Source organism: Triturus cristatus, chromosome 9 (genome assembly GCF_964204655.1).
Source record: "Triturus cristatus chromosome 9, aTriCri1.1, whole genome shotgun sequence".
Taxonomy (NCBI): domain Eukaryota; kingdom Metazoa; phylum Chordata; class Amphibia; order Caudata; family Salamandridae; genus Triturus; species Triturus cristatus.
Window position 1 is genome coordinate 84,025,676 of NC_140592.1, and position 24,472 is coordinate 84,050,147.

The 24,472-nt window shown below is 49.1% G+C and overlaps 1 protein-coding gene across 2 annotated transcripts in view; it reads right to left on the bottom strand.

Moving 5' to 3' along the window:
• LOC146797449 (cullin-associated NEDD8-dissociated protein 1-like) overlaps positions 1 to 24,472 on the bottom strand; it is a 276,655-nt gene that overhangs the window by 130,543 nt on the left and 121,640 nt on the right. For both annotated transcript variants that reach the window (XM_085624473.1, XM_085624472.1), the window contains exon 8: positions 1,888 to 2,171. In XM_085624473.1, the coding sequence (XP_085480599.1) occupies positions 1,888 to 2,171 (284 nt within the window). The remainder of the gene's footprint in view (positions 1 to 1,887; positions 2,172 to 24,472) is intronic.

Genomic DNA, 24,472 nt, shown 5'->3' on the forward strand with positions numbered 1-24,472 from the left:
TGCTTCATAAATCTACTTGTCCTGTAACAAAATCCACTTGTCCCTTTTGTGCCATGTAATGCGGCGATAAATTATGGCAGCAATCTCATTATATAATAGCTCTGAAATAGCCTCTCTGATTATGCCAGGCTCCTTCCATAGTAGGGTCTTAATACTAGCAATTCCCTTATGTTGCCACGTTTCCGCAGATCAACAGTTCCAGGGATGGAAAGCCCTTTTGTGTATGTGCAAGCCTACTAACTTGCATGTGTTAGGGGTTTTCACCAACTCTTCTCTAATCTTTTCCCATACTGATAAAGGTTGGAAATTTACTCCTGACAATGGCAGACAAAACTTCTTCCAGGGTGGGAAAAAAGTGGTTTGAGGGAAAGTGAACTTGCAAAGACTCAGATTTTTGCATAAGCAAATCTACACCTGCATATTTGCTCATGCTAAAATGCAGTTCCCAGATATTTTTTCAGGAGTACTATTTCTTGGCCTACTTCTGTAAAGTCTTGCGAATTCTCTAAAGCTGTATATTTGCACTTAATGCAAGGACATGGGTGCACTTTTGAGATTTTTATAAATAATTGGTCCCCTAGTTAGGTCTGGCATTAACTATGACCTGTTGTGTTTCTTACAATTCTGTCTCTCTGTCTATCGATGAGCTTCACTGTGAGTGACAGCATTCTGTTCTTTCACAAGGAGCAAATCGACACAATCGTTTATTTCAGTGCCAGGAATTACTGTGGCAATGTGTGCTTTTTGAGACCAAAACATTGCTTTTGCCAATCTTTGTTATGATGGTGAGGGCTCGGCAGCTTCCATACTAATAAGGTTTTACAAAAACCCAAACATTATGTCCCGGGCGTCGGGCTATAGAAATTCCACATCCCTGTTGAAATCTTAACTATGGACAATATCAAGTAAATAGGTCTAATGTATAATTGTCTAAATGCTTATAAACAGAAGTTTTAGATTCCCCTGTTAACACAAAATGTTCTCTGAAAATAGTTTTGGTACTCGCTGGACCCCAGTCTGTGCTGTGGCGAATATTTCATATAAAACAGAGCTCCACATTTTATTCACATCAACTGATCATGCAATACCAAGAGGAGTTATAAATCACTTGAGGACAGGTTGTCCGAGGCAAATAAATAGTTTTTACAAGTTTACACATATCAGATATGGTCTCAGAACAGCATAAAAGTCATAAGTGTCATTTTTTAAATCATGTGGGAAAAGGTATGCTACACAGTAATGACTGGAATCCAAAGAAACGTCCTTGCAGTACTTACATAAAAACTACACCTATGCCAGTATTTTGCAAAACACAACCCCCACTTGCATAGAGGTGCCATATAATAGAGGTGTACACCGCTGGAACCCCATATTCTAGCAAATGCTAAAGCCACCATGGCCATAAGCTCCATGTCCTAGGGACATACTATGAGAAGTTCCTGAGAATCAATTTTCTGTAATTGCTGTGAAAGATCTAAATCCTAGCAGTGTCTAGGTCTGACAACTCATATTTTAGCAGCATCCGGCACTGATGACACAAATCACAGCAGTTTCTGCATCTGAAAGACAATACCTACAACCCTTCTGGCCTAACAGTGCCCAGTCGTGAAGACCGCTATGCTAGCAGTGTCAAGTCATTGAAGACCCATATCCTAACAGAGGTCATCACTGAGTACCCCCATCCTAACAGTATTAGCACTCAGAACGAATATCTGACCAGTGTGCAGTATGTAACTGAATGTAATGTTCTTTTAACAGTTACTCTGGGATGGCTGGGGTTTATAGCAGTATGGCATAAGATCCACAGTTTGGTTTTACATTCTGCACAGCTTCAGGTATAGAATAAGGATGTTTGCAATAACTGGCAACTTTTAGCAGCACACCCACCTGATTGCGCAACATGGTGACAGACGCATCTCCTTTGTCAGAGGCAGTGTGTCGGCTCTGGGCAGGTCGTGTTTGCTTCAACAGGGCAATGTAGGCACAGAAGACATCAGCTTTTACATTCTCCTCTCGTTCTTTGAACCTGCTGATCAAGACTGGGGACACATTCTGGTAGAACTCCTGAAGCATGTCGTGCCTGGTGCTCAGTAGGGCCTCCAGGCATCGAACAGCTGAGCGGCGCACTTTCCAGCTCATGTCATCATCGTCGCTGTACTCATCATCACTATCTAACAGGACAAACCGAACTAGTCAAAGGAGGCCGGGCGAGTGTGAACATCTAGGTTACACACTGTGGAAAACATACAAACACATACATACTACCCTGCTCCACACTAGCAAAATGGGTTTGTGTTTCAAAAGAATAGTTGAATGAAGAAAACAATGTAAGAATCTTAAACCGAGGGCACAATCTGGCATAGTCACCAGAGAGGATAACAGTTCACAAGTTTTTAAAACACTGCAGCTACATGTACAATACAGCACAGCACATCACGTCACAACTGACTGCACCAAGTTTTCCCTAGTTCTTCTCTAGGTTCATATGTTTAGCTGTTCACTTGCAATTAGTGTACAGAATCAACTTTATGGACTTTGAATATCATTAGCAGCAAGTCACTTCAGGTAAGAACGGATGACGAAACTTTTGCAAAAGGACCTGTTCTGACTGTCTTTCACCTTTCGGTAACCTGCATGTAAGACTTTCCCTCTCCCCACACATTCTCCTACTTACTGGGGGACAAAAAGCATAGCTCTCAGCGCCTTATGCTATGGCATGTACTATTTTAGCTCATGTTTTCCTACGTAGGTGGTCATCCATTCAATGGTGGCATCGGCCACAATCCAGAGCTCATCCTTAAATTGTGTATTTTTTATAGGTGTGTCTTTTTCAATGAGGCAGATTAACACATATGTTCTCTTAATGTGCAGTGAGCAGGGGTGGTAAAGAAGGTGGGTCATCTTTCCTTTTTTTCTATTCACTTTCGTGTACCAGGGTTGGTGGCAAAGCACATGGAGAAAACTCTCTTCATTGTATTTCTTTTTGTAAAATACATTTTATATAGTTGCACAGATGTAATACCATCATATAAAGCACAGAATTTGTAAATCATTTCTTAAAGAGAAGACACAAAAGTATAGCAATGGAATTTTTACACATCATTACATCAAGTGCAGGATCAATTGATAGATTATCTTTAAATGCATTGTTAATACATGGTTATCACTTTACCCTCTAAAACAGGAATAACATAAAATCAGTTCACATAATAGAATATAGAATAACTCATCACCGAACCCAACCACGCCGCCGGCCGCACGCTCCACCCCGTCCACAAGCCCCCACGTCGCCTTCAACAACACCACCGAACTCCACTGGACCGACCACCGCTGCATCCACTTCACCTTCAAGAAACCAACCACGCACCACCGCACCCAACAGCTGCCTCGCCGCTGCTGGAGCAAAGTCACCGAGGACCAGCTGACCTCCACCCTCGCCCAGAACCCACCCACCGACCCAGACGCTGCCACCCGTAACCTCAGACAGTGGATCGAAGCCTGCGCCAACACCCTCGCACCGCTAAAGAAACCCTCCATCAACCACCCAGCAAGAAAGCCGCCTGGTTCACCGAAGAACTCCAGACCTCCAAACGTACATGCCGGAAGCCGGAGAAAAAATGGCTCCTCGACCGCACACCAGACAGCCACGCAGCCCACAGGGACGCCATCCGCAGACATCACCACCTCATAAGAACAGCCAAGAGATCTTCCTTCAAAACACGCCTGGACAACAACGCACACGACAGCAAAGAGCTTTTTAACATAGTGAAGGAACTCTCCAACCCCAGCGCCAACACCAACGACATCCCGCCCTTGCAAGATCTGTGCGACTCACTGGCCACCTTCTTCCATCGCAAGATCGCCGACATCCACGACAGCTTCAACACCCCGTCCGCTCCGACCACGACAGACCCCACCCCGAACGCCACCTGCACCAACCAACTGACCTCCTGGCCCCACGTCAACGACGACGAGACACGCAAGGTCATGAACTCCATCCACTCAGGATCTCCGTCAGACCCTTGCCCGCACCATGTTTTCAACAAAGCAGACACAACCATCGAACCCCAACTACGGAAGAGCATCAACATCTCCTTCGACACAGCGACATTCCTGGAAAGCTGGAAGCACGCCGAAATCAACGCCCTCCTCAAGAAGCCCAAGGCGGACCCCAAGGACCTCAAGAACTTCCGGCCCATCTCCCTGCTCCCCTTCCCGGCGAAGGTCATTGAGAAAATCGCCAACTTACAGCTGACCTGCCACCTCGAGGACAACAACATCCTAGACCCATCCCAGTCCGGATTCAGACGAAACCACAGCACCGAGACAGCCCTCATCGCCGCCACAGATGACATCCGGCACCGACTAGACAACGGCAAAACTTCAGCCCTCATCCTCCTCGACCTGTCAGCCGCCTTCGACACGGTCTGCCACCGCACACTAAGAACACGCCTCCAAGAAGCCTGAATCCAGGAGAAGGCCCTGGACTGGACCACGTCCTTCCTCTCCGACAGAACCCAGAGAGTCCGCCTCCCACCCGTCCGATCCGAAGCCAATGACCTAATCTGCGGCGTACCACAGGGCTCATCCCTCAGCCCGACCCTGTTCAACGTCTACATGGCCCCCCTCGCACAAGTGGCCCGCCAGCACGACCTGAACATCATCTCCTACGTCGACGACACCCAGCTCCTCCTCTCCCTCACCAAGGACCCGCACACCGCCAAAACCAACCTCCACGACGGAATGAAAGCCGTCGCCGAGTAGATGAGGAGCAGCCGCCTGAAACTGAACTCGGACAAAACGGAAGTCCTCATCCTTGGCCCCACCCCCTCTGCCTGGGACGACTCCTGGTGGCCGACCGCACTGGGAACAGCACCGACACCCACGGACCACGCACTCATCCTCGACTCCTCCCTCTCTATGTCGAAGCAGGTCAACACCGTCTCCTCCTTCTGCTTCGCAGGATCTACAAGTGGATTCCGACCGAAACAAGAAGAACGGTGACCCAAGCCCTCGTCAGCAGCAGGCTGAACTATGGCAACGCACTCTACGCAGGAATCCCGGCAAAACACCTACAACGGCTGCAACGCATATAGAACGCCTCCGCCCGCCTGATCCTCAACATCCCTCGACGCAGCCGCACCACTTCCCACCTAAGAGACCTGCACTGGCTCCCCGTCAACAAGAGGATCACCTTCAAGCTCCTCACCAACACATACAAAGCACTCGCAACACCGGACCAGCATACCTGAACAACAGACTCAACTTCTACACCCCCACCCGCCAGGTCCGCTCCGCCAGCCTCGCCCTCGCCGCCGTCCCACGCATCCAACGAACAACCTCCGGCGGCAGATCCTTCTCCTTCCTCGCCGCTAAGACCTGGAACACCCTCCCCACCCACCTGCGGCAGACCCAGGACCTGCTCACTTTCAGGCAGCTCCTCAAGACCTGGCTCTTCGAGCAGTAACAGCACCCCCTCCGCTCAGCGCCTTGAGACCCTCACGGGTAAGTAGTGCACTCTATAAATTCACTGATTGATTGATTGATTGATTAGAATAAGAATGAAAAACGTACTTATCTGCAACTACAGTTCTCCATTGTCGCTATCTTTCATAGATTCACATGCTGCATTATTCCCCATTGTCGTGCAATGTTAAATAGTACTGACTAACATTGAAAAGAGCCATAGACATTATATAGCCTGGACTCTAACCAATGAGGTGGAGAGAAGAGTGACCCTTATTGCTCCCCTTTGGCTCCAACTGCCAGATCTTTTTAGCTCGTCAAGGTACAAAACTAAGCCTCATAAGACAAGGGGAGGAGGGTGGGTCAAACATGAATCTATGAAAGATGCCAATGCTGGAGAAATAAATTTACTGGTAAGTAACTAATTTTTCTCCAGCATTGGATCTTTCAGAGTCACATGCTTCACTATAGATAAGCAAATCAGTTTAGCAGCTATAGTGGATGACGAGAATGAGGCTTACCTTAATCAAACAGGTTTTGGGACACCACATGTCACACTGACATCTCTGGCTTGCAATGCAAATCGAGACAGTGTTTAGAAAAGGAGTGAGTAGAACTCCACATAGAGCCTCTGCAAATGTATTTATTAGATACTCAAGTTAGCAGGGTCTGGTTGCCACTACTCTACTGCTGGAATGACCTCTGCTACTGCCTGGCACCTGTTGTTCTCTTTGTGCAAAAGCATTAGAAATGCATGAGACAATTCATCTCAAGATGTCTTGGTTTGACAAAGCTCTTCTCTTGAATTGGCCAAAGGACCCAAAAATATGGTCAGATCGGCAGAAAGTTTCTGTACTATCCAAACAGAATTTGAGGCATTAATTGATGCAATGTCCTTTCTGCTGCTGATGCTGCTTGTGAAAGTAGGCAAACCTCCTTATTCATTCAAATTAAACATTGATAGAACCTTAGTCATGAATCTAGGGTTAGTCCTCAGAAACCCGCATAAGGCTCTTGGAAAGAACATTTCTGTATCTCACTAACTATTGTGGCTGACATTATTGCCAACGGAAAACAGTCATTCAGGATAGGTGCTGAATAGTAGACCTGTGTAAAATCAAATGGATCCTTTATCAAGGTACCAAGCTGGTGTTACTTTTTAATAGTTGGGAATATTAATAAAAAGACTCCTCATAAATTCCTTTATAATCCTAGGTGAGAAGGACTCCCTCTCTCTGGTTTTCTAAAACAATCTAGCAATAGCAGATAAATGTGCTTTGAAGGAAGCATACTTGAGGTCAGAAGTAACTCGCAGCAATAGATAAAGACAAAATGATGGCAGTCCATAGATGTTTGATATAGATTGTTAGATCATGCTCAATTACAGAACAAAATTCATTTGCAAACGTGTTTTCAGAGTGGCAGTAGCCCTAGAAAATGCACACAAGGTTTTCCTAGAATCATCAGGAACTTGCAATGTGCAAAACTCTAGGTAATGAGCAACCAGCCTGTCACATGCAGTACTCCTGCCCAATGATGAAGTACTCGCATCTCTGGTCTCTATAAAGTAGACACTTGTCCAGTTTGATGTGAATTGGTCTCTCCACTACCACTTCCACAGCTCTGAGTAGCAATGTTGCTTGGCAATGCTTGTGCTATCAATATCATCATTCACAGCCCCCTATTAATCTAGGAAAGTGGTCTGGAGATTACCATAATTAGTGGAAATACATAAAGGGATTTCCCAAACTAACTCATGGAGAATGCTTCCCTCTGGGAGCCTGGGCATCTTTACCTACATATGAACAGGAGATATTTGTTGTGATTGATCACAAAAAGACCCAATGTGGTTTCCTCATCGACGAAAACAGTCATTCAGTTCTCATCATGACTTCCTCTTCAAAGCCTGATTAGAATGTTGGCACATACGTTGGCCACTTTGAATTCCAACAACATCCAAAGACACTCAGGATCTTATTACGATACGGCTCGGAAAGCCTTATGAGCCTCATCACGGTTTCAAAACCGACAGCCTCATTACAATGGAGGCTGTCGGTTTTGAAACCGGCCGGACATTCCAGCTGGCTTCCGACGGGTTTAAGGAGCCCGTCTGCCAGTCGGGACCGGCACGTAATGCCTATGGACGTCGTCTTACGCCGTCCAGATTACGATGTCAGTTTCTGGCAAGGTTTCCATGCCGGGCTTTCTGACATGGAATCCCTGTCGGAAAGCCACTTTGGGCGCCCCTAGCAGGGCACCCTTCAGCCAGCGGCCTCTGGTTGGGGGCTAAGGGGGCAAATATGGTGCCCCCCTGTGTATCCCTGCACCATGTGGTAGGCACCTTGAGGTGCCTGCCACACCGTGCAGGGATGAACACGAACTCCCTTTTCTGTATGGGAGCTTGTGCTGCGGCCGTTTTTTGACCACAGCACAAGCTCCCATACAGGAAAGGGAGCTTGCGACTGCACCATGTGCGGTCGCATCAAAATTCCGCGGTTGAGACCGCCGACTGGAGGTCGGTCGGACCCATATCCGCAACGGTGTCTAAAGATAGAGGAAGCAACCTCGTTCCATCTATATGTCAAGGACTGGACACTGAGAAAGTCTGCTGAGTTCTCTTTTTCACCTCCTGAGGAAAGGTGGACTCCTACCAGTTGCCACAATGCCATCTTGCATTTAATAGTACATGTAAAAAGTGTCATGTGTCTCTTTTTAAGAGAGTCCCAGTTAAGAGGAAAAAACAACAAGCATTGGCATAGCCAATAGGTCTCGCCTTTGGGACCTTATAAGTGTTTAGCCATAACTATTGGCATATGTGGAGGATGGTTGCACTTGAGGCAAAGGCGCACGTAAAGCATCAGGCACGGGAAGCTGGGTACTTGTGGAGCAGTGTTACACATAATTTCACGTAAGACAAGCTTTATAGATCTCATTGACAGACACTCTTGTGCAGACAGAAAGGGTGTTATGCAGCTGCAGCAAGGAGTTCCAGAAACAGTGTGTTTTCATAAGATAATTGTAGGACAGAAAAGAGGCGTGTTCCTGAAGAGTTTCCCGAGAAATGTCTGTGCAAGGTGCACTTTATGAAAAGTGTGGTGCAGGGCTTTTTTTCTTTTTTTTTAGGATTACGTGTTTTGAGAACTTTCAGTCATGGATCACTACTGAGGACAGTAACTAGGAGTGTTAACATGTATCTAGAACAGTAACAGAACAGTAACGCAAACCCTGCGCAATGCCTTAGTGAATCTGGGCCACAATTTAGGAGGCACCAAGACCTCCAATAGTGCTGAGAAAGTACACCATTGGCAGCATGGATGCTGTACAAATAGCTCTAACGCATCATAACGTAATATCTAAAGGGGGGGGGGGAATAATAATGTCGAAACAAAGAAATTATGCGTTTCAGAAAGATCAATACAATACTGAAAGAGGCCCTTTCAGAAGAACAACTATATACTCTGCTCCCTATATGAAAATGAGTAACCTGTGCATGCATTTCATTAATACTGATCTTTGGAGAAATGTGTACACAGATTGAAGGGTCCTGATTAAAATTCTGGGAGAAGCCGCGCCTTCTGGCTAATTTACTAGCAGCTGGCTGGGGCTGGAGTCAGTAGTTGACAAGGCTCTGCATCTTGATATATTCCATAGCCACCTCTAGTGCGGGACTAAATTTCTGAGTTTCAATTAACGCTGCTGAATGCTGCAAGTTTACCGCGTGCAGGATCCGGCTAGTGAAAAGAGCGAAGCTTTCAGCCTGAAAAGAGCGCTGTGATGAATAGATGAAGTGCGTGCTTGCCTTAGACTTGAAGTGCGTGCTTGCCGTGGACTCACTTGTAGTACCTACACAGCGGGGTAGAATGGGTGAATATTCCTCTACGCTCCCTAATTAGGATTACGTCACCCACCCCGAGGTCACCTTTGCCCTCCCATCAGGTCACATCCATCCATGTACCTTGAGTGACCATCCTGCTAGAAGAACACAATTAATGCCCCTGCGCTTAACTTCAATGGTGTCGTTTTCAAAACACTTCAAAGCACCAGCCGTTTGAGAGGAATTAGGACCTTAAAAAATTGGAAGTAACCTTTGGGAAGTCACAACCTTTCCACTCAGATTCCATATATTGTATACACACCGTATTGCACTGAGAAGAGCTTTCATGCCATATCTTTCGATAGGGATGCAGAACCAGGGGAGCAGGTATCATCAGTGCAGCAGGTGCAGTGGCACAGGGTCCTAGGGTGAAAGAAGCTCAGTGCACCCAAATCATTGATGTCGTCCACCACTGTCGCTGTGGGTAGGGTGGCCATTTACCTTCTTGCACTGGGGCCCGTGAAAACCTTGCTACGACACAGCGCGCAATACCACGTCCTTTCCTGCTCCCACATGCGAGAGGCTGGAGTTGATGCCTCGGAATGCAGATGAGCGACCGAGCTCTGCGCCCGGGAAGAGCCGGCCAGGGCTCCGTGGCTGCGGAAGACCCCGCCGGCCCCGCTGCCTGCCTGCCTAAATGTGGAGGGAGGGCTGCGTGCCGCGGGCTCGCACTGCGCAGCTGACAGGCAGCAGCTGAGGCACGCAGCCCGCTTCGTGTGACTCTGGCAGCGCCTGCCTGCCTCACTCCCCGCCCCGCTCCGGATAGGAAATCCTCCCAGTGCAGTGCAATGAACCTCAGAGGGCCCTGCTCATTCTGCCCTCCCCCGTCGCAGCCAGGGTGGGACAGGCCCACACCAGGGTGGAAAGAGAGCGAGCAGTCATGATCCGGAGCTCGGCAGGTCACCCCGCTCAATAGGACACTTACCTGCGCATGCAGGAATTCGGATTGATGCTAACTGTAAAAATGCAAGTAATTACTGGCTTTTTTTTTTACTTTGGGATGTTTGCCAGTGCTGTTTGCTTCAGCGAGAGCGGAAACTGCAAATCACAGCGAGCAGCGGTTTGTTTTAGTTGGCAGTGTTTGTGGTCAGGAAGGCAGCATGGATCAGGGGTGCCTTGTGAATGTTTAGCTAAGGGTTTTCTGTCAGGGCGCTAAGACTAGAGTGAGCCAGGCATGTCAGTAAGTGTCATTGTCCAGGGCGCGCATCTTTCGCTTGTGCCCGTTCCCATCCTTGCAGATAAGTTTTGAGCTCGCATGTCCATCCGGTGTACAAACATCCAAGTTATTTGTCTCCCAGTTGTAAGGAAATGACCTTCAAGGCAGCCTTGATGTGTACTACGGATGTGGCCTCTTTGGGACCTGAAGCGGTAGACGCGTGCCAGAGAGGAACGGGCAGTCGAAGTGCAAAGCATTCAGAGGAATGTCATATTAAAAGCTTGGTTTCGCAACAAGAAAGTACTGCTTTTGGCCTTTGGTTCGAGCAAAATCTACGCTGCAAAATCCATGTTTAACCAGCGGCGTTGCTAGTGCAAGGAAGGTAACCCCAACTGTTGAAACACTAAAATAAACAAGCCCGGGAGTTGTGTGCGCACGCTAAAAGGAAATAAAAAAAAGGCCCACGAGTAGTGCGCGTGCGTGCGCATGACAAAGAATGTCAGGAATGCAGCTGGCACAGTGCGGGCCGCTGCTCGCTCCCGAGCACCCTAGGCCAGGGAACAAAGAAGGCAGGACAATCACCCGCCTTGGACCAATTGTGTGCTGTCTTTCTAAGAAAGACGTATGCACAGGCCAATCGCGGGTTAATAAATAAAAAAGCACATGCACGAGCGTGTGTTCGGAGTACAAAAGCCCTTACTAAATGCCTCGCAGAGCAGCGCATGCGCGCTGGTTCAGGCGAGACCTAGAAAAAGGGTTAAAAAAAAAAAAAGACTCCTTGGCAATTTTGTGCCTCTTGATTGAAGAATTAAAACACAAGTCATTAGCAAGGCACTATACTCCTCCCTGGCATAGGGATAGAGGAAAGAGTCAAGCAAGAACATCCAGAAGTAGATCCAATACAAGTATCAACTGCAAGAAGCAAAAATCTGGGAAACATTAGTAGCAAAAGGGTAAACACTGCGAAGAAAAATAAGGGAACAAATGTGGTGCGACACATCCATTTGGAAATGCCTCCTTATATATGATTCAAACAGGAATTGACAACAAAAGAAAATCTACTCCATCTTGGATTGGGAATCTTAGATAGAATTCTCAGAACAGACCATAATTTATTTTTATTTAGTGATGTTATGCACACAAATACTCCAGTGGGACATGGCAGTGAAGGGAAGGTAAGGGTAATACACCAAAGATTTTTTTTTTTTTGTATACAACAGACTTTTATTATCACCACATGTTTTAAGCAAAGGTTTTTCAACTATACCGGATGCTTGCTGGACATGTCTATCTCCAAATGCTGATTTATACCACATGCTGTTCTCCTGTGACTTTGTTTGCAAATTCTGGAAGCAAGTATGGACTCAAGTCAACTTAACTTTTGGTGTCAATTTTCCCTTTTCTTTCACTAATATCTTTCTGGGAAGTCTCTCACCTGTTTGGGAGGATATGACGCTAAATGTTAAAATTCTCGATCTATTATTAGCTGTTGCCTTTCAACAAATGACTACTAATTGGAAAGACTTTACACAAATTTCTTATAGAGCCTGGTGGTACACCATTTGCCACAATCATAGATTGGATACTGCTTTTGTTTACCCTGTTAATTTGGCAACAAAACGTTTGGATTTATGGTCCCCTGTTACGACATTTCTTGACGTGAATGCCAAAAAATGTTCCCAACCACAACCCTCACAGCAAGAAGTTCTTAAACCCCCATGACCCCTTCCTACGTTCTTACCTGTTTTTATAACTTATCAATTTTTAGATTATATATGTACTAGTTATTTTTGTTGGTTTTACATATTGTTACTTATATGTCTGATTCGTTTAACCGCAAATGTGTATATCTTGGATATTTGGTTATGAGGCTTTTTACTTTGGCTTTTTTTTGAAAATTTTATTGAACAATAAATCAATTACAAACATGGGCCTACAACCACCAGGGCCGGCCGCTAGATTCAGAAAGGATCATACAGATGTTAAGGCAGTAGTCGACTCCCGGGGTCCAGCCCCGTACATGGCTCCGGATAGTCCTAGGGAAGCAGGATACATAGGTTTAACATAAATAACAAATAAAAACAAAAGGCGAGGCATAAGGGCAAAAAATGTGGGTCAGGCTACATCCGGGGGATTCTACTTCAGACCTTCAAATAGCTATCAAGAGGAAGGAGTACTGATAGGTCGGGGGGGGGGGGTCACGGGAGAGGAACGTCTATATTCGGTTATTCCAAAGTCGCAAGGAACCATCAAGGGTCAGGGGGACAAAGCAATATCGGTGTCCACTAGGGGGGGAATACAGATACCCCCACGATACGCGTTCCATTGCCCCCAGATTCTACTCCATGCCCCCGGTTTACCACGAGCCACATACACAGTCTTCTCCCTGAACATGCACCAGTCCATGTTCTCCTTCCATACGGACACGGTGGGAGGCCGCTGGGAACCCCAAAGCTGCGCTATGTCTCTCTTGGCAATCATGTTCCCCAGGGCCGCCCACCGAGTCTGAGCCGCGTTATAATCATTGGGCTCCCACACATTCAGGACACAGCGACGCACCTCCGGCAGCAGCGCAACCCCGGTGACTTGTCCCATGACCACATGAACCCGGCGCCAGTATTCCGCCACCTCGCGACACTCCCAAAGGATATGGAGAAAGGTGGCACTGAGTCCACATCCCCGCTTACAGAGCCCTTCTTCAGAAAATCCCATCGAGACCAAACGGGGACCCGTCACATACACCCGGTGGAGAATCTTAAGCTGGACCAGGCGTAGACGGGCTGGAATGGCCACTTCCTTGGGGGACGACAGTGCGGACTGCCAGTCCTCGTCGTCCAGTTCCACCCCATCCCCCGTCCACGCCTCCCGGAGGCGCACCAAGAGGTCAGCCCGACTATTGATAAGTTTTTTATAAATTAAAGAGATAGTACTGTCGGGGACATGACCATCGAGTATGCGGTCCTCGAGGGGCGAAGAAGCCGGGATCTTGGTCCCCTCCCCAAAAACAGAGAGCAGGGCATGCCGAATCTGGGCGTAGCGGAAGAACTCCCTTTCCGTAAGTTCGTATTCGCTCTGGAGCGCCGCGAATGTTTTAACCGCACCCTTAATCCATAAGTCTCCCACTCTACTAATACCAATCGTGTCCCAACGTTCAAACCCCTTCGTTGTCCAGAGGCTTCCCAGGCGGTCGGAGGCAAACAGAGGAGTAGCACATGTTAATCGCTCACTCCAGCCCATGGCTACATTGGCCGCCTTCCAGATCCGTACCGCAATCTTAGTAGGGCCCGTGAGGGTCCGTCCAGCCGAGCTGGAGTAAAGTGCCCTGTTATAGTTTCCGCCGGGAAGCAGGAATTTATCCATCTCATACGCCGGATTCAAGCCAGGCGCATACGTGGCATGGTTAATGGCCGAGAGCTGTGAGGCCCAATAATACCTGCGAATGTCGGGAAGCGCGATGCCCCCGTCGTACCAGGGGAGAGTAAGCTTTGCCAGAGCGATACGCGCCCGCCCGTCCCACACCAGTCTCCTCTGCAGGCTCTCCACCTCCCGAAAGTAGGACACAGGAATGACATCGAAGGAGTTCTGAAGTGCATAGAGGAATCTGGGAAGGGACATCATTTTAAACAGTGCTGCCCGACCCAGCGGGGACAAGGGCAGCCTACTCCACCGAGCCGTGTCCTCCCTCAAACGCCGAAGTGGAAGCAGGAGATTCTGCTCATAGCGAGCCACCGGGTCCATCGAGACGTATATTCCCAAGTATTTAAAGCCGGACAGAGATAATTGGATCGGAAGCCGAGGCGGCAAGAGAGGAAGGTCACCGGAGATAGGATAGACACAGGATTTAGACCAGTTGATCGTCAGACCCGAATTTCTCCCAAAGGAAGTCAGAACATCAAAGAGAACATCAAGCGACTGCCGCGGCGAGGTGAGATACAGGAGAATATCGTCCGCATACAACGAGACCCGATCCTCGAAGCCCGGGGCCCACCGGATCCCTCTGATCGAGGGCTCCCAGCGGAGCCAAGCAGCGAGCGGCTCCAAGGCAAGAGCAAAGGGGACAACGGGCACCCCTGCCTCGTACCCCTACCGAGAGCGAAGGGCCGAGAGACCCGCCCATTAACCACCACCTGAGCCATGGGTCCCGTGTAAAGAAGCTTCACCCAGCCAAGAAATCCCTCCCCAAAGCCGAATTTGGTCAAGACAGCCCAGAGGAATGGCCACTCGATGGTGTCAAAGGCCATCGTGGCGTCTAAAGAAACCAGCACGGCTGGTTCGGAGAGGTACTCCGCCCTGGCGAGGGCGCCGTGAAGACGCCGCAAGTTAAGAGCGGTGTTACGGTGAGGGATGAAGCCGCATTGATCAGGATGAATCAAATCGCAGATGACGCTCAACAAACGATTGGCAAGGACTTTAGCCAGGATTTTAGGCTCTGCATTTAGCAGTGAAATAGGCCTGTAGGAGGCACAGCGGTCTCGTGGCTTACCGTCCTTGGGGATCACGACTATCGTAGCCAGACGCTGGTCGTCAGGAAGGGAGCCTGCCTCAAGGGATTCCTGAAACATACAACGGAGGAAGGGCGCGAGTTTATCCGGGCGCAGCTTATATAATTCAATAGGCAGCCCGTTAGGACCCATCGCCTTGCCCGAACGAAGGGACCGAATCGCAGTTGCAATTTCATCTACAGACAAGGGGGCGTCCAGCTGCTCACGGTCTTCGACGGACAGGCCGGGCAAAGCAATATCCCTCAGCAGAAGGCAAGAGTCTTCTTCATCCCTATCAGTCACCGGGGAGTACACGGCCCGGAGGTGGTCAGCGAAACATTCCACAATCTCACCAGGCTCAGTCACACACACTCCATCCGAGACACGCAGCTCCGGGACCACACGATTCACTCTCTCCTTCTTATCCAGCCACGCAATCAACTTTCCCGCCTTGTCCCCGGCATCATACAATCGACCCTGCTGCTCCCTATACATCGTTTTGGCAGCGTCAGTGACAAGAGACCTGTATTCAAACTGTTTCAGGCTGAGGGCATGGAGCCCGTCCGGAGTGACACCCGTCTCCAAGGCCGACTCCAGCCCCGAGATGTCAGTCTCCAGCTTCACCACTGCCTCACTCTTGAGCTTCTTAGCCACCACTATCTGGGAGAGGGCGTGTCCGCGGATTACGGTTTTAAAGGCTTCCCACAGGGACATTGCGGACGACACCGACCCCTCATTTTCAAGGAAGTATTGGTCCATAGCCTTAACCAGGCTGTCGCGAGTCGTAGGGTCTCGCAGGTACCACGGGTTAATGGGAGCGATCCGCCCTGCAGACCGCGACTCAGTGTCAAAGAGCAGCCACAGCGGGGAATGATCGGAAATACCCCGCGCCAGGTGCCTAACCTCTCGAATCCGACCAGTCTGTGCCGCGGGCATAAGGAAGTAGTCTAACCAAGAAAGACTCCCATGCGCCCCAGAGTGAAAGGTGTACTGACATTGGGTCGGATGCATTAATCTCCAACTATCCACCAGGCCGAAGGTCTCCAGCAGTCCACCAAGCCATGCCTGGGCAGCGGGAAGGGCCCTGGGTGGGTGACGATCCAGGTCACCCGAAACCACCGAATTAAAGTCCCCGCCCATAAGCAAAAGACCATCCGGAAGTTCAAGCAGCATTCGACCCAAGTCCGCGAAGGTGGAGTTCTGGAGGCCCGGGGGGACGTAAACTGAGACCAGGGAAAGGGGCTGCCCCTCCCACCTCCCAGTCAGACACACATAGCGCCCTCTGTCATCCGAGACTACCCTAGTGATATCCAACGGAAGTGAGGATCGCAGGAGAATGCCCGCCCCCCTGGAACCAGTTGTGAAACCAGAATGGGCCACGAGGCGGTATCCCCCCCTGTTCATTGCATGACAAACATTGCCAACCAGATGCGTCTCCTGGATAAACACCACATCAGGAGTCAGACGACGCAAATACTGCAGTACTACACCCCGTTTGATACGATCCCCCAACCCATTGACGTTCCATGACATCAGTCTCAACCCGTCCCCCCCCATCCCCTCCAATAGATCAAAGGCCCCCCAGTCAGTAGCACAGTTCCCGAATCTGGACAAAAATCAATACCTCGCCCTGCGAACAAAAAACACACAGCAAAACAACCCCTCCCTCCCCCCAACCCCCCCCAAATCCAACTCCCCCCACCCTGCACCCCTGCGGGCCAGAAAACCCCCCCAACTTGCAGTGTGCCTGTCGCCCTACTAACCCCATTCTACGAAAAGACCCCGGAGGAGGAAAGGGACCCGTCCCCGCCCGCCCCCCACACAGGTCCTAGTGAGACTAAATGAACAAAAGAAGTAAAACCCAGCTGAACAATGCAAACTGGCAAAATCAAGGACCAAAAGTCACTCCAAAGGGGACCCGTCACCTTCGGCGCCTGCAGAGGGCCCGGGACGGCCCCCTCTGTCCGGCAGCGAGTCCAGCCAGTCACTCACGGCCACAGGAGAGTCAAAAAAGGCAGTCCGATCCTCATGTTCCACTCGGAGTTTTGCAGGGTAGAGCATAGAGTACTTTAGGCCCAGTTCACGGAGACGACGCTTCACCCCCTGGAATCCCATCCGCTGTTTCTGGATAAGTTGGGTAAAGTCCGGATAAAAGTTAATGGATGAGTTCTCATGACGAACCGGGCCGTGGACCCGTGAGGCCTGCAGAATCGCATCTCGGTCTCTATAGTGGAACAGTTTGGCCACGATAGGCCTCGGGGGGGCCCCCGGCCGTGGCCGACCGCCCGGAACTCGATGGGCCCGCTCCACGGCAAAGAACTTACTTAGGCCTGCAGGGGCCAACTGTTGGAGGATGAGTTCCTCGACCAGGAGGTCAACCGGGCGGTTGTCGGAGGACTCCGGTACGCCTATGACACGGATGTTGTTGCGTCGGGCCCGTCCCTCGAAGTCCTCCAGCCGCCGGGCCATCTGATCGTTGACCGCCTTAATGTCACCAAGCGCGGCCTGCAGGTCCGACACATCCGCACCAAGGGTGGAGGTCCGCACATCGAGAGCCTGAACCCTCTCGTTAGTTTTGGAGAGATCTGCCCGAATTAAGGTGACATCGATTGCCACCGTGTCGATTTTACGGGCCAGGGCCTCGTATTGCGTGGCGATGGTTTCCCTGATGCCATCGATGGCGCCCATGATGTCCTGCAGGGAAAGCTCCGGAGAGACGGTCGTGCCACCACCGGCGGCATCCGGGGGGGGGGGGGCGGTCGCTCCAGGGGACCCTCTGCCCTGAGTGTAGCGGTCCATGTTGTTGGCCTGGACCGGTCCCCCGCGGAGGGAGGCCTTAGTCTTACGCCCCTCGGGGCCCCCCTTGCCCCCCATGTGGTCACGGACACCGAAGGGGACCGCCGATCAAGAGTCGTAGGGGCACCGGCACCGCAGACCAGCGCCTCACCAAGGACCACAATATAGCAGCGCGGGGGGACCCAAGGCGATGGGCACACTAGTGGCAGGTGGAGACAAGGCCTCGCGCAGAGGCCAAGGAAACACCCCGCCACATCAAATGCGTGCGCAGGCCAGCCCCCTGAAGTCCGAAAGTGAAACCGAAAGTAGTAGAGCGGCCACTGGCACCGCACTGCAGCCGCTGTTGTTCAATTACGACACGGCTCCACGGTTCACCCTCGCCCCGGGCACCTCCGTCGGGTGGGTCCCAAAAGTTCGAACAACGACAACTCAGGATTCCCAGGTCCGATTCGGGTTCTGAAAAGAGATACCTGCTCAGCCGGTCTTCATCTGCCAGATTCCATAAACCACATCAGGATATTCTCAGGATAAATTCCGAGGAGCAGCAAGGGTCCGGGGAGCCCTGTGCTCACGCGACCATCTTGGATGCGCGCTAGGCTCCTCCCCCTTCCACCAAAGATTTTTGATGAGGCGGACTAAGAAAAGAAAAGTTTCAAATTTTTTGCAGCCGTGTGGAATACTGTAAGGATGATGTTACTTACCCAGTAAGCATCTGTTGTTGGCATGTAGAGCTGTAGATTCACATGCTTTGCATACTCCTGCCATCTAGTGTTGGGTCTGGATGTTTTCAAGTTGTTTTTCTTTGAAGAAGTCTTTCCAGTCACAAGGTGAGGTGACCCCTCCTTTCGGTGATTGTGCCCATGGGCATCAACTCCATTATTAGATTGTTTTTCCGCAGAGGTTGAGAATGAAGTTAGTAGGTGACATGTTTGCATAATTATACAGAAGTATACTCCCAAAGCGGTGGGTAACCAGTAACCATTGCCGTTGTCTGAAACAGTGTTTCAAGTACTACCTGGCCTACATTAGCTTGTTGACTCGCTAACACATCTACACAATAGCGCTTGGTAAAGCGGTGTAGACCACGTTTCTGCCTTTCAAATATCAGCTAAGGGAATATTCCATAAGAAGGCCATAGTAGCCCCTATCTTGCGAGAGGAATGCGCTCTAGGGGGTATTATTAAAGTTCTTTTCGCTTTTCCATAACATGTTTGGATACATTTCACAATCCATCTTGCAATGCCTGATTTAGATGTCAGATTGCCTTTGTGTGGTAGTGAAAAAGCAACAAAAAGCTGCTTTGTTTTGCGAAATTCTTTTGTTCTTTCCACGTAATATAGTAGAGCTCTTCTAACGTCAAGTGTGTGTAGAGCTCGTTCTGCTACAGAATCAGGTTGAAGAAAGAACACAGGTAACTCAACTGATTGATTGATATAAAAGGCGGAAACTACTTTAGGAAGAATTTGCGGGTTGGTTCAGAGTACCACTCTGCCTTTATGAAGTTGAAAGAAGGGCTCTTGTATAGTTAATGCCTGGAGTTCACCAACTCTCCTGAGTGAAGTTATTGCTATGAGGGAAGCAACTTTCCATGAGAGGAATTGTAATTGACACCTGTGCATTGGTTCAAATAGTGGACCCATAAGTCTTGTAAGGACTATGTTTAAGTTCCACACTGGTGCATGTTGGACTCTTGGTGGTATCACTATTTTTAATCCTTCCATATAGGCTTTAAACACTGGTAGGCTGAACAGAGATAAGTGTTGTCTGTTGTGTAAGTATACAGCTACTGCTGCTAGATGGAATTGAATGGATGTGTAGGCTAGTCCAGATTGCTGTAAGTATAACAAGTAATTGATGATGTTATGTACAGAAGCATCAAGAGGATTGTTATTGTTACAATAGATAACAAACCGTTTCCATTTTGCTACATAACATGCCCTATTAGTAGGCTTTCTAGTCTCTTTTAGGATATTCATACAGTCTGGTGGTAATAGTAAATAACCGAACTCTATGACTTCAGGAGCCAGATCGCTAGGTTGGGTTCTTTGGGATTTGGATGCCTGCTTTCTCCATGGCTCTGACTGGGGAGATTGGAGGTGAGATGCAGCTTTTGGTGTAGAACTACTGACAGCTCCAGCAGCGTGGTGAACCATGGTTGATGTGCCCATGTGGGAGCTATGAGAATCAGTGTGAGGGATGTTTGCCTGAGATTCCGAACTACCAACGGAACGAGTGGGAGAGGTGGAAAAGCGTAAGCAAATATCCCTGACCAGTTCATCCATAGGGCATTGCCTTTTGAAAGCGGGTGTGGGAACCTGGAGGCGAAGCTTGGGCATTTTGCTTTGTGGCGAACAGGTCTATGTGAGGAAAACCCCATTCCTGAAAGTATGGGAGAAGAACCTGAGGATGAAGTTCCCACTCGTTTATTTGCTGCTTCTGTCTGATGAGAAGGTCTGCAATCTAATTGTTTATTCCTGGAAGGTGCTTTGCCAGGAGATAAATCTTGTGGTGTATAGTCCATTTCCAAATGGCTTGTGCTAGGCGTGACACTTGGTGAGAGTGTGTCCCCCCCCCCCCTTTTGTATGTAGTACATAGCTGCATTGTTGTCTGTACGCACTAGGGCAGCTTTGTCTATGGGATGAGTTTGAAAGGCTCTGAGCGCTAGAAACACAGCCAGTAGTTCTAGGTGATTTATATGAAGGCAATTGTGCTGTAGACTCCACAATCCTTGGATTGTGTGATTAAGCAAGTGAGCAATCCAACCAGTGAGCGATGTGTCTGCTGTTAGCACGGTTTGTGGAACAGGGTCAGTGAAGGGCCACCCTTTGGATACATTTTGTGGGTTCCACCACTGCATAGAGCGATGGGTGCGGCCATCTACCAACACTAGATCTGTCATTTGACCCTGCGACTGGTTCCACTAACTTGCTAAGCAATCTTGGAGGGGACGCATGTGAAGTCTTGCATGGGGAACAATTACTATGCAAGACTCCATAATTCCCAGCAGTTGCATGAATACTTTTGTTGGTAAAGGTTGGTTGGGCTGAAACTGAGAATTCTGGCTGCATTGTGAGAGGCTAGAGCTTTTTGAGTGTCTATGGTGGCTCCCAGGTTAGTCTGTATGTTGGAAGGCTGCAAATGGGACTTCAGGGCATTCACTGTAAACCCTAGTTGGTGTAGCAACTGTATTGCGGCTTGAGTGTGTTGGAGGCACTTCTGGTAAGTGCTGGCTTTGATGAGCCAGTCGTCCAGGTCTGGGGAAGACATGGACGTGTTGTCTTCTCAGATGAGATGCGACTACTGCTAGGCATTTGGTAAACACTCTGGGAGCAGTGGTGACTCCAAACGGTTGAACTTTGAACTGGTAATGTTGGCCCGATATCACAAATCTGAGATATATACGATAAGCAGGGTGAATTGGAATGTGGAAATATGCGTCTTTTAAGTCTAGAGTAGACATGAAGTCGCCCTGCTGTAGAAGTGGGAGCACTTGCTGAAGTGTCACCATGTGGAAATGTTCTGACAGGATGTATAGGCTTAGTTCTCTGAGATCCAGAATAGGTCTCAAGGAGCCATTCTTTTTGGGAATTAGAAAAAACAGGGAGTGTAGGAAAGTGGCTCTGTATATACTGTTCCCAAATAGGTACAATGTGTACAGAGTCCACAGCCCCCAGAGGCTAAAGTTAGATATAACCTTACTCTCTAAAGTGGTAGCTTGGTCGAGCAGTAAGGCAATATCAGAGGACAGTGTAAAGCATTTGTTGTACACACTCAGTCAGCAAATGGTCTCACACACTAGAGAACTGAACTCTAGGCCAATGGTTTGTATATAAAAATATATGGTTGTTTTATTTTAGAACCAACAATAGGTATCAAAATATACTTTCTCAGAATGAGATGCTTTAGTTAAATACTTTGCAATAAGCAATTGACTTTTGAATGCAATAGTTACAGTTTGCTGCAATAGGCAACACAATTTCAAACACAATAATACATTGAGCTCAATGGGAATTTTAAGATATATGCAATTGATTACGTTCAGGATTACTTTCCTAATTCCAGGACTGGATCCTAGATTCAGACCTGGGACAGTTCTTGGAAACAAATGAGTAAATACGTTTTAGTTACTGTTGTGATTTTTAAGCAATATTTTGCTATTTTAAAAGTTGACACTTAGAAACTTTTTCTAATCAAATTACCAATGTTATCCTATGGGAGGAAATTCACTTAGCAGGTAAGTGGGGTTATGGTTACTTTTTCTAGGTCAGTGTTGGATCCTGGATCCAGCACTAGTGTACCACCTGTAAGCAGTTGAGAAACTGCATTTAAGTTATACAGGCGATTTTTAACCAATATTTATAAGTTTGCAAAATCGACACAAGAAATTTCACAGAAAAACAGTCAATGGTTTCCTATGGAAGAAAATTCAAGTTACTGGTAAAGTATGTTCTCGTTCCTTTTGTAATCCAGTGCTGGGCTCCTAGGCTCAGTACTGGGACATCTATCTAAAACAGGTAAGTAATTAAGTTTTCACAGTTGGTACGATTTTTAAAGAATATTTGTAGTTTGCAAAAATCGACACTTAGAAGAAATTTCACAGAAAAACAGTCAATGGTTTCCTATGGAAGAAAATTGAGTTAGTGGAAAGTACGGTTGTGAGTACTTTTCAGGGTCAGTGCTGGGCACCAAGATCCAGTACTGGGATCTCTCCTAATAGCAGGTGAGTATTTCCGTTTTCGTTACTCGGTTGATTTTAGGTGAATATTTTAAAGTTTAGAAACTCCACACTTAAAAGAAATTTCAAGTGAAACCAGTCAATGTTACCCTATGGAAGAAAACTGAGTTATCGGCTTTTGGGTAAGTACTCGACTGGCAGAGTTAAGGTTCTGGGAATGAACTCAGGGGTCTCCCAGGGTCAGGTAAGTACACTTGTTACACCCTCAGCGGCACAGGGGCAGACGGGTGCAGAGTGAGTTAGGCCCAATGTTATCCTATGGAAGGCAGGGGGCTCTTGGTTGGTGGCTGCTGACTAGCAGGCCACGCGGCTGTGGGAGCTGGGCTCCTGGTCACTTGCTCAGGGCAAATGGGGAAGTAGGTAGGAGTAGAAATTGCACTGCCAGGACCACTCGGGCGGCTGGGTGCAGGGTGCTTTTGAGCCGTCGGGCGCTCAATGGATTGCAATGGAAAAGCTCAAGGACGAACAAAGGCTGCAAGCTCGGGGACAGAGATTCTTCAGGTGTGACCACCACTTCGAGAGGTAAGTTGGGTAGTTGGAGGATAGGTTGGTACCCAGGAGTTGGGCACAGGGCGCCGGGAGCAAGGGTGCCTTTTGATGTTGGGAAATCTTACCCTCTGTTGATCGCGGTTGGGGGGGGTCCCTGGTTCTGAGGCTGCAGGCGTCATCAGGAGCGTTGAGGTGGATCCTTGGGTGCCGGATTCGGGGTCACAGTCGCCGGGCGGACGTCCTCGGGGTCTTTATCCACTCCAGCACAGGCCAGGCTTGGCGGGTGCAGAGTGTGCAGGGTTCGCGGTTCCTGGCTGGTGCCAGGGGTCAGTTACTTGCTTTGAGCAGTGCCACTGCCCGTGGGAGTCCCAGACGCTCAAAGTCACAAGGTAGCCAGGTCCTCCGGGGTTTGTGAGGTTGCTGGCCACGGTAGGTGCCGGGATTTAGCAGGAGCAGTTTTGAGGGTCGACAGGCCGGTAGGGCTGGGGCCAAAGCAGTTGGTGTCTTCCTCTTGTTAGCAGCTGCACGGCAGGTCTTCTTTCTTCTTGATCTTCTTTGCTGTTTTCGGATTCTGGAATCTAAGGAAGGAAGGTTCAGGGTGCCCCTAAATACTAAATTTAGGGGCGTTACACGTAGGTAAAGGGCAGGGACCACTGGGTCCCTGCCCTGGGGTGGGTACACCTCCTATCCTGCCACTCTCCTGTGGGAGGGTGGCAGTGGCCTAGTCCTGATTGGGCAGGGCATCCCATCTTCAAGATGGCGAAAGCCCGGGGATGTGCTTCACCTCGCCTCCCCCACCTGAGGGGTGGGGTTGGCAGAGGCTGGCACACCCCCTGTCCTTCCTTGGGGTTTCCGGCCAGTCTTCCCACCAGAGAGGGGGTTTAGAACCGGTAGGGGCCAGTTGCTGGGTACAGCAAGTGTCCTGGAGTAGCTCACAAAGGCGGCATGCCTTTGAATCTTCCCCTGCCCATCCTGGGGGAGGAGACCTAGCACCTCACCCAGGATGTTTATTGTTGCAGGCCCAGGAGAGCGGATGGCTCTCTACCCAGGGGTCCAGCAACATGTCTGCTGAGTGGCAGCCTAGGGAGCCCCTCAGACCAGATGTGGATTGTAGGTTAGGTTCAGGGGGCATCTCTAAAATGCCCTCTGTCATGCATTGTACATTTAATCCTGCACTGGCATCAGTGCGGGTTTAATGTGCCGAGAAGTTTGATACCAAACTTCTCAGTCTTCAGTGAAGCCATCATGGTGCTGTGGAGTTCGTGTTGACGATCTCCCAGCACCATATACTCTTAAATGGCAGCACTGCACTTACAGTGCCCAGGAATGGACCTGGGTACTGTAGCGGCACAGGGCTCATGCTCCTATACCCACACCACTGGCATAGGGCACCCAGTTAGAGGGGTGGCTGATGTATGCCAGGGCAGTGTAGGTTGTGGGCATGGCACACAGGGATGTGTGCCATGTCGATTCC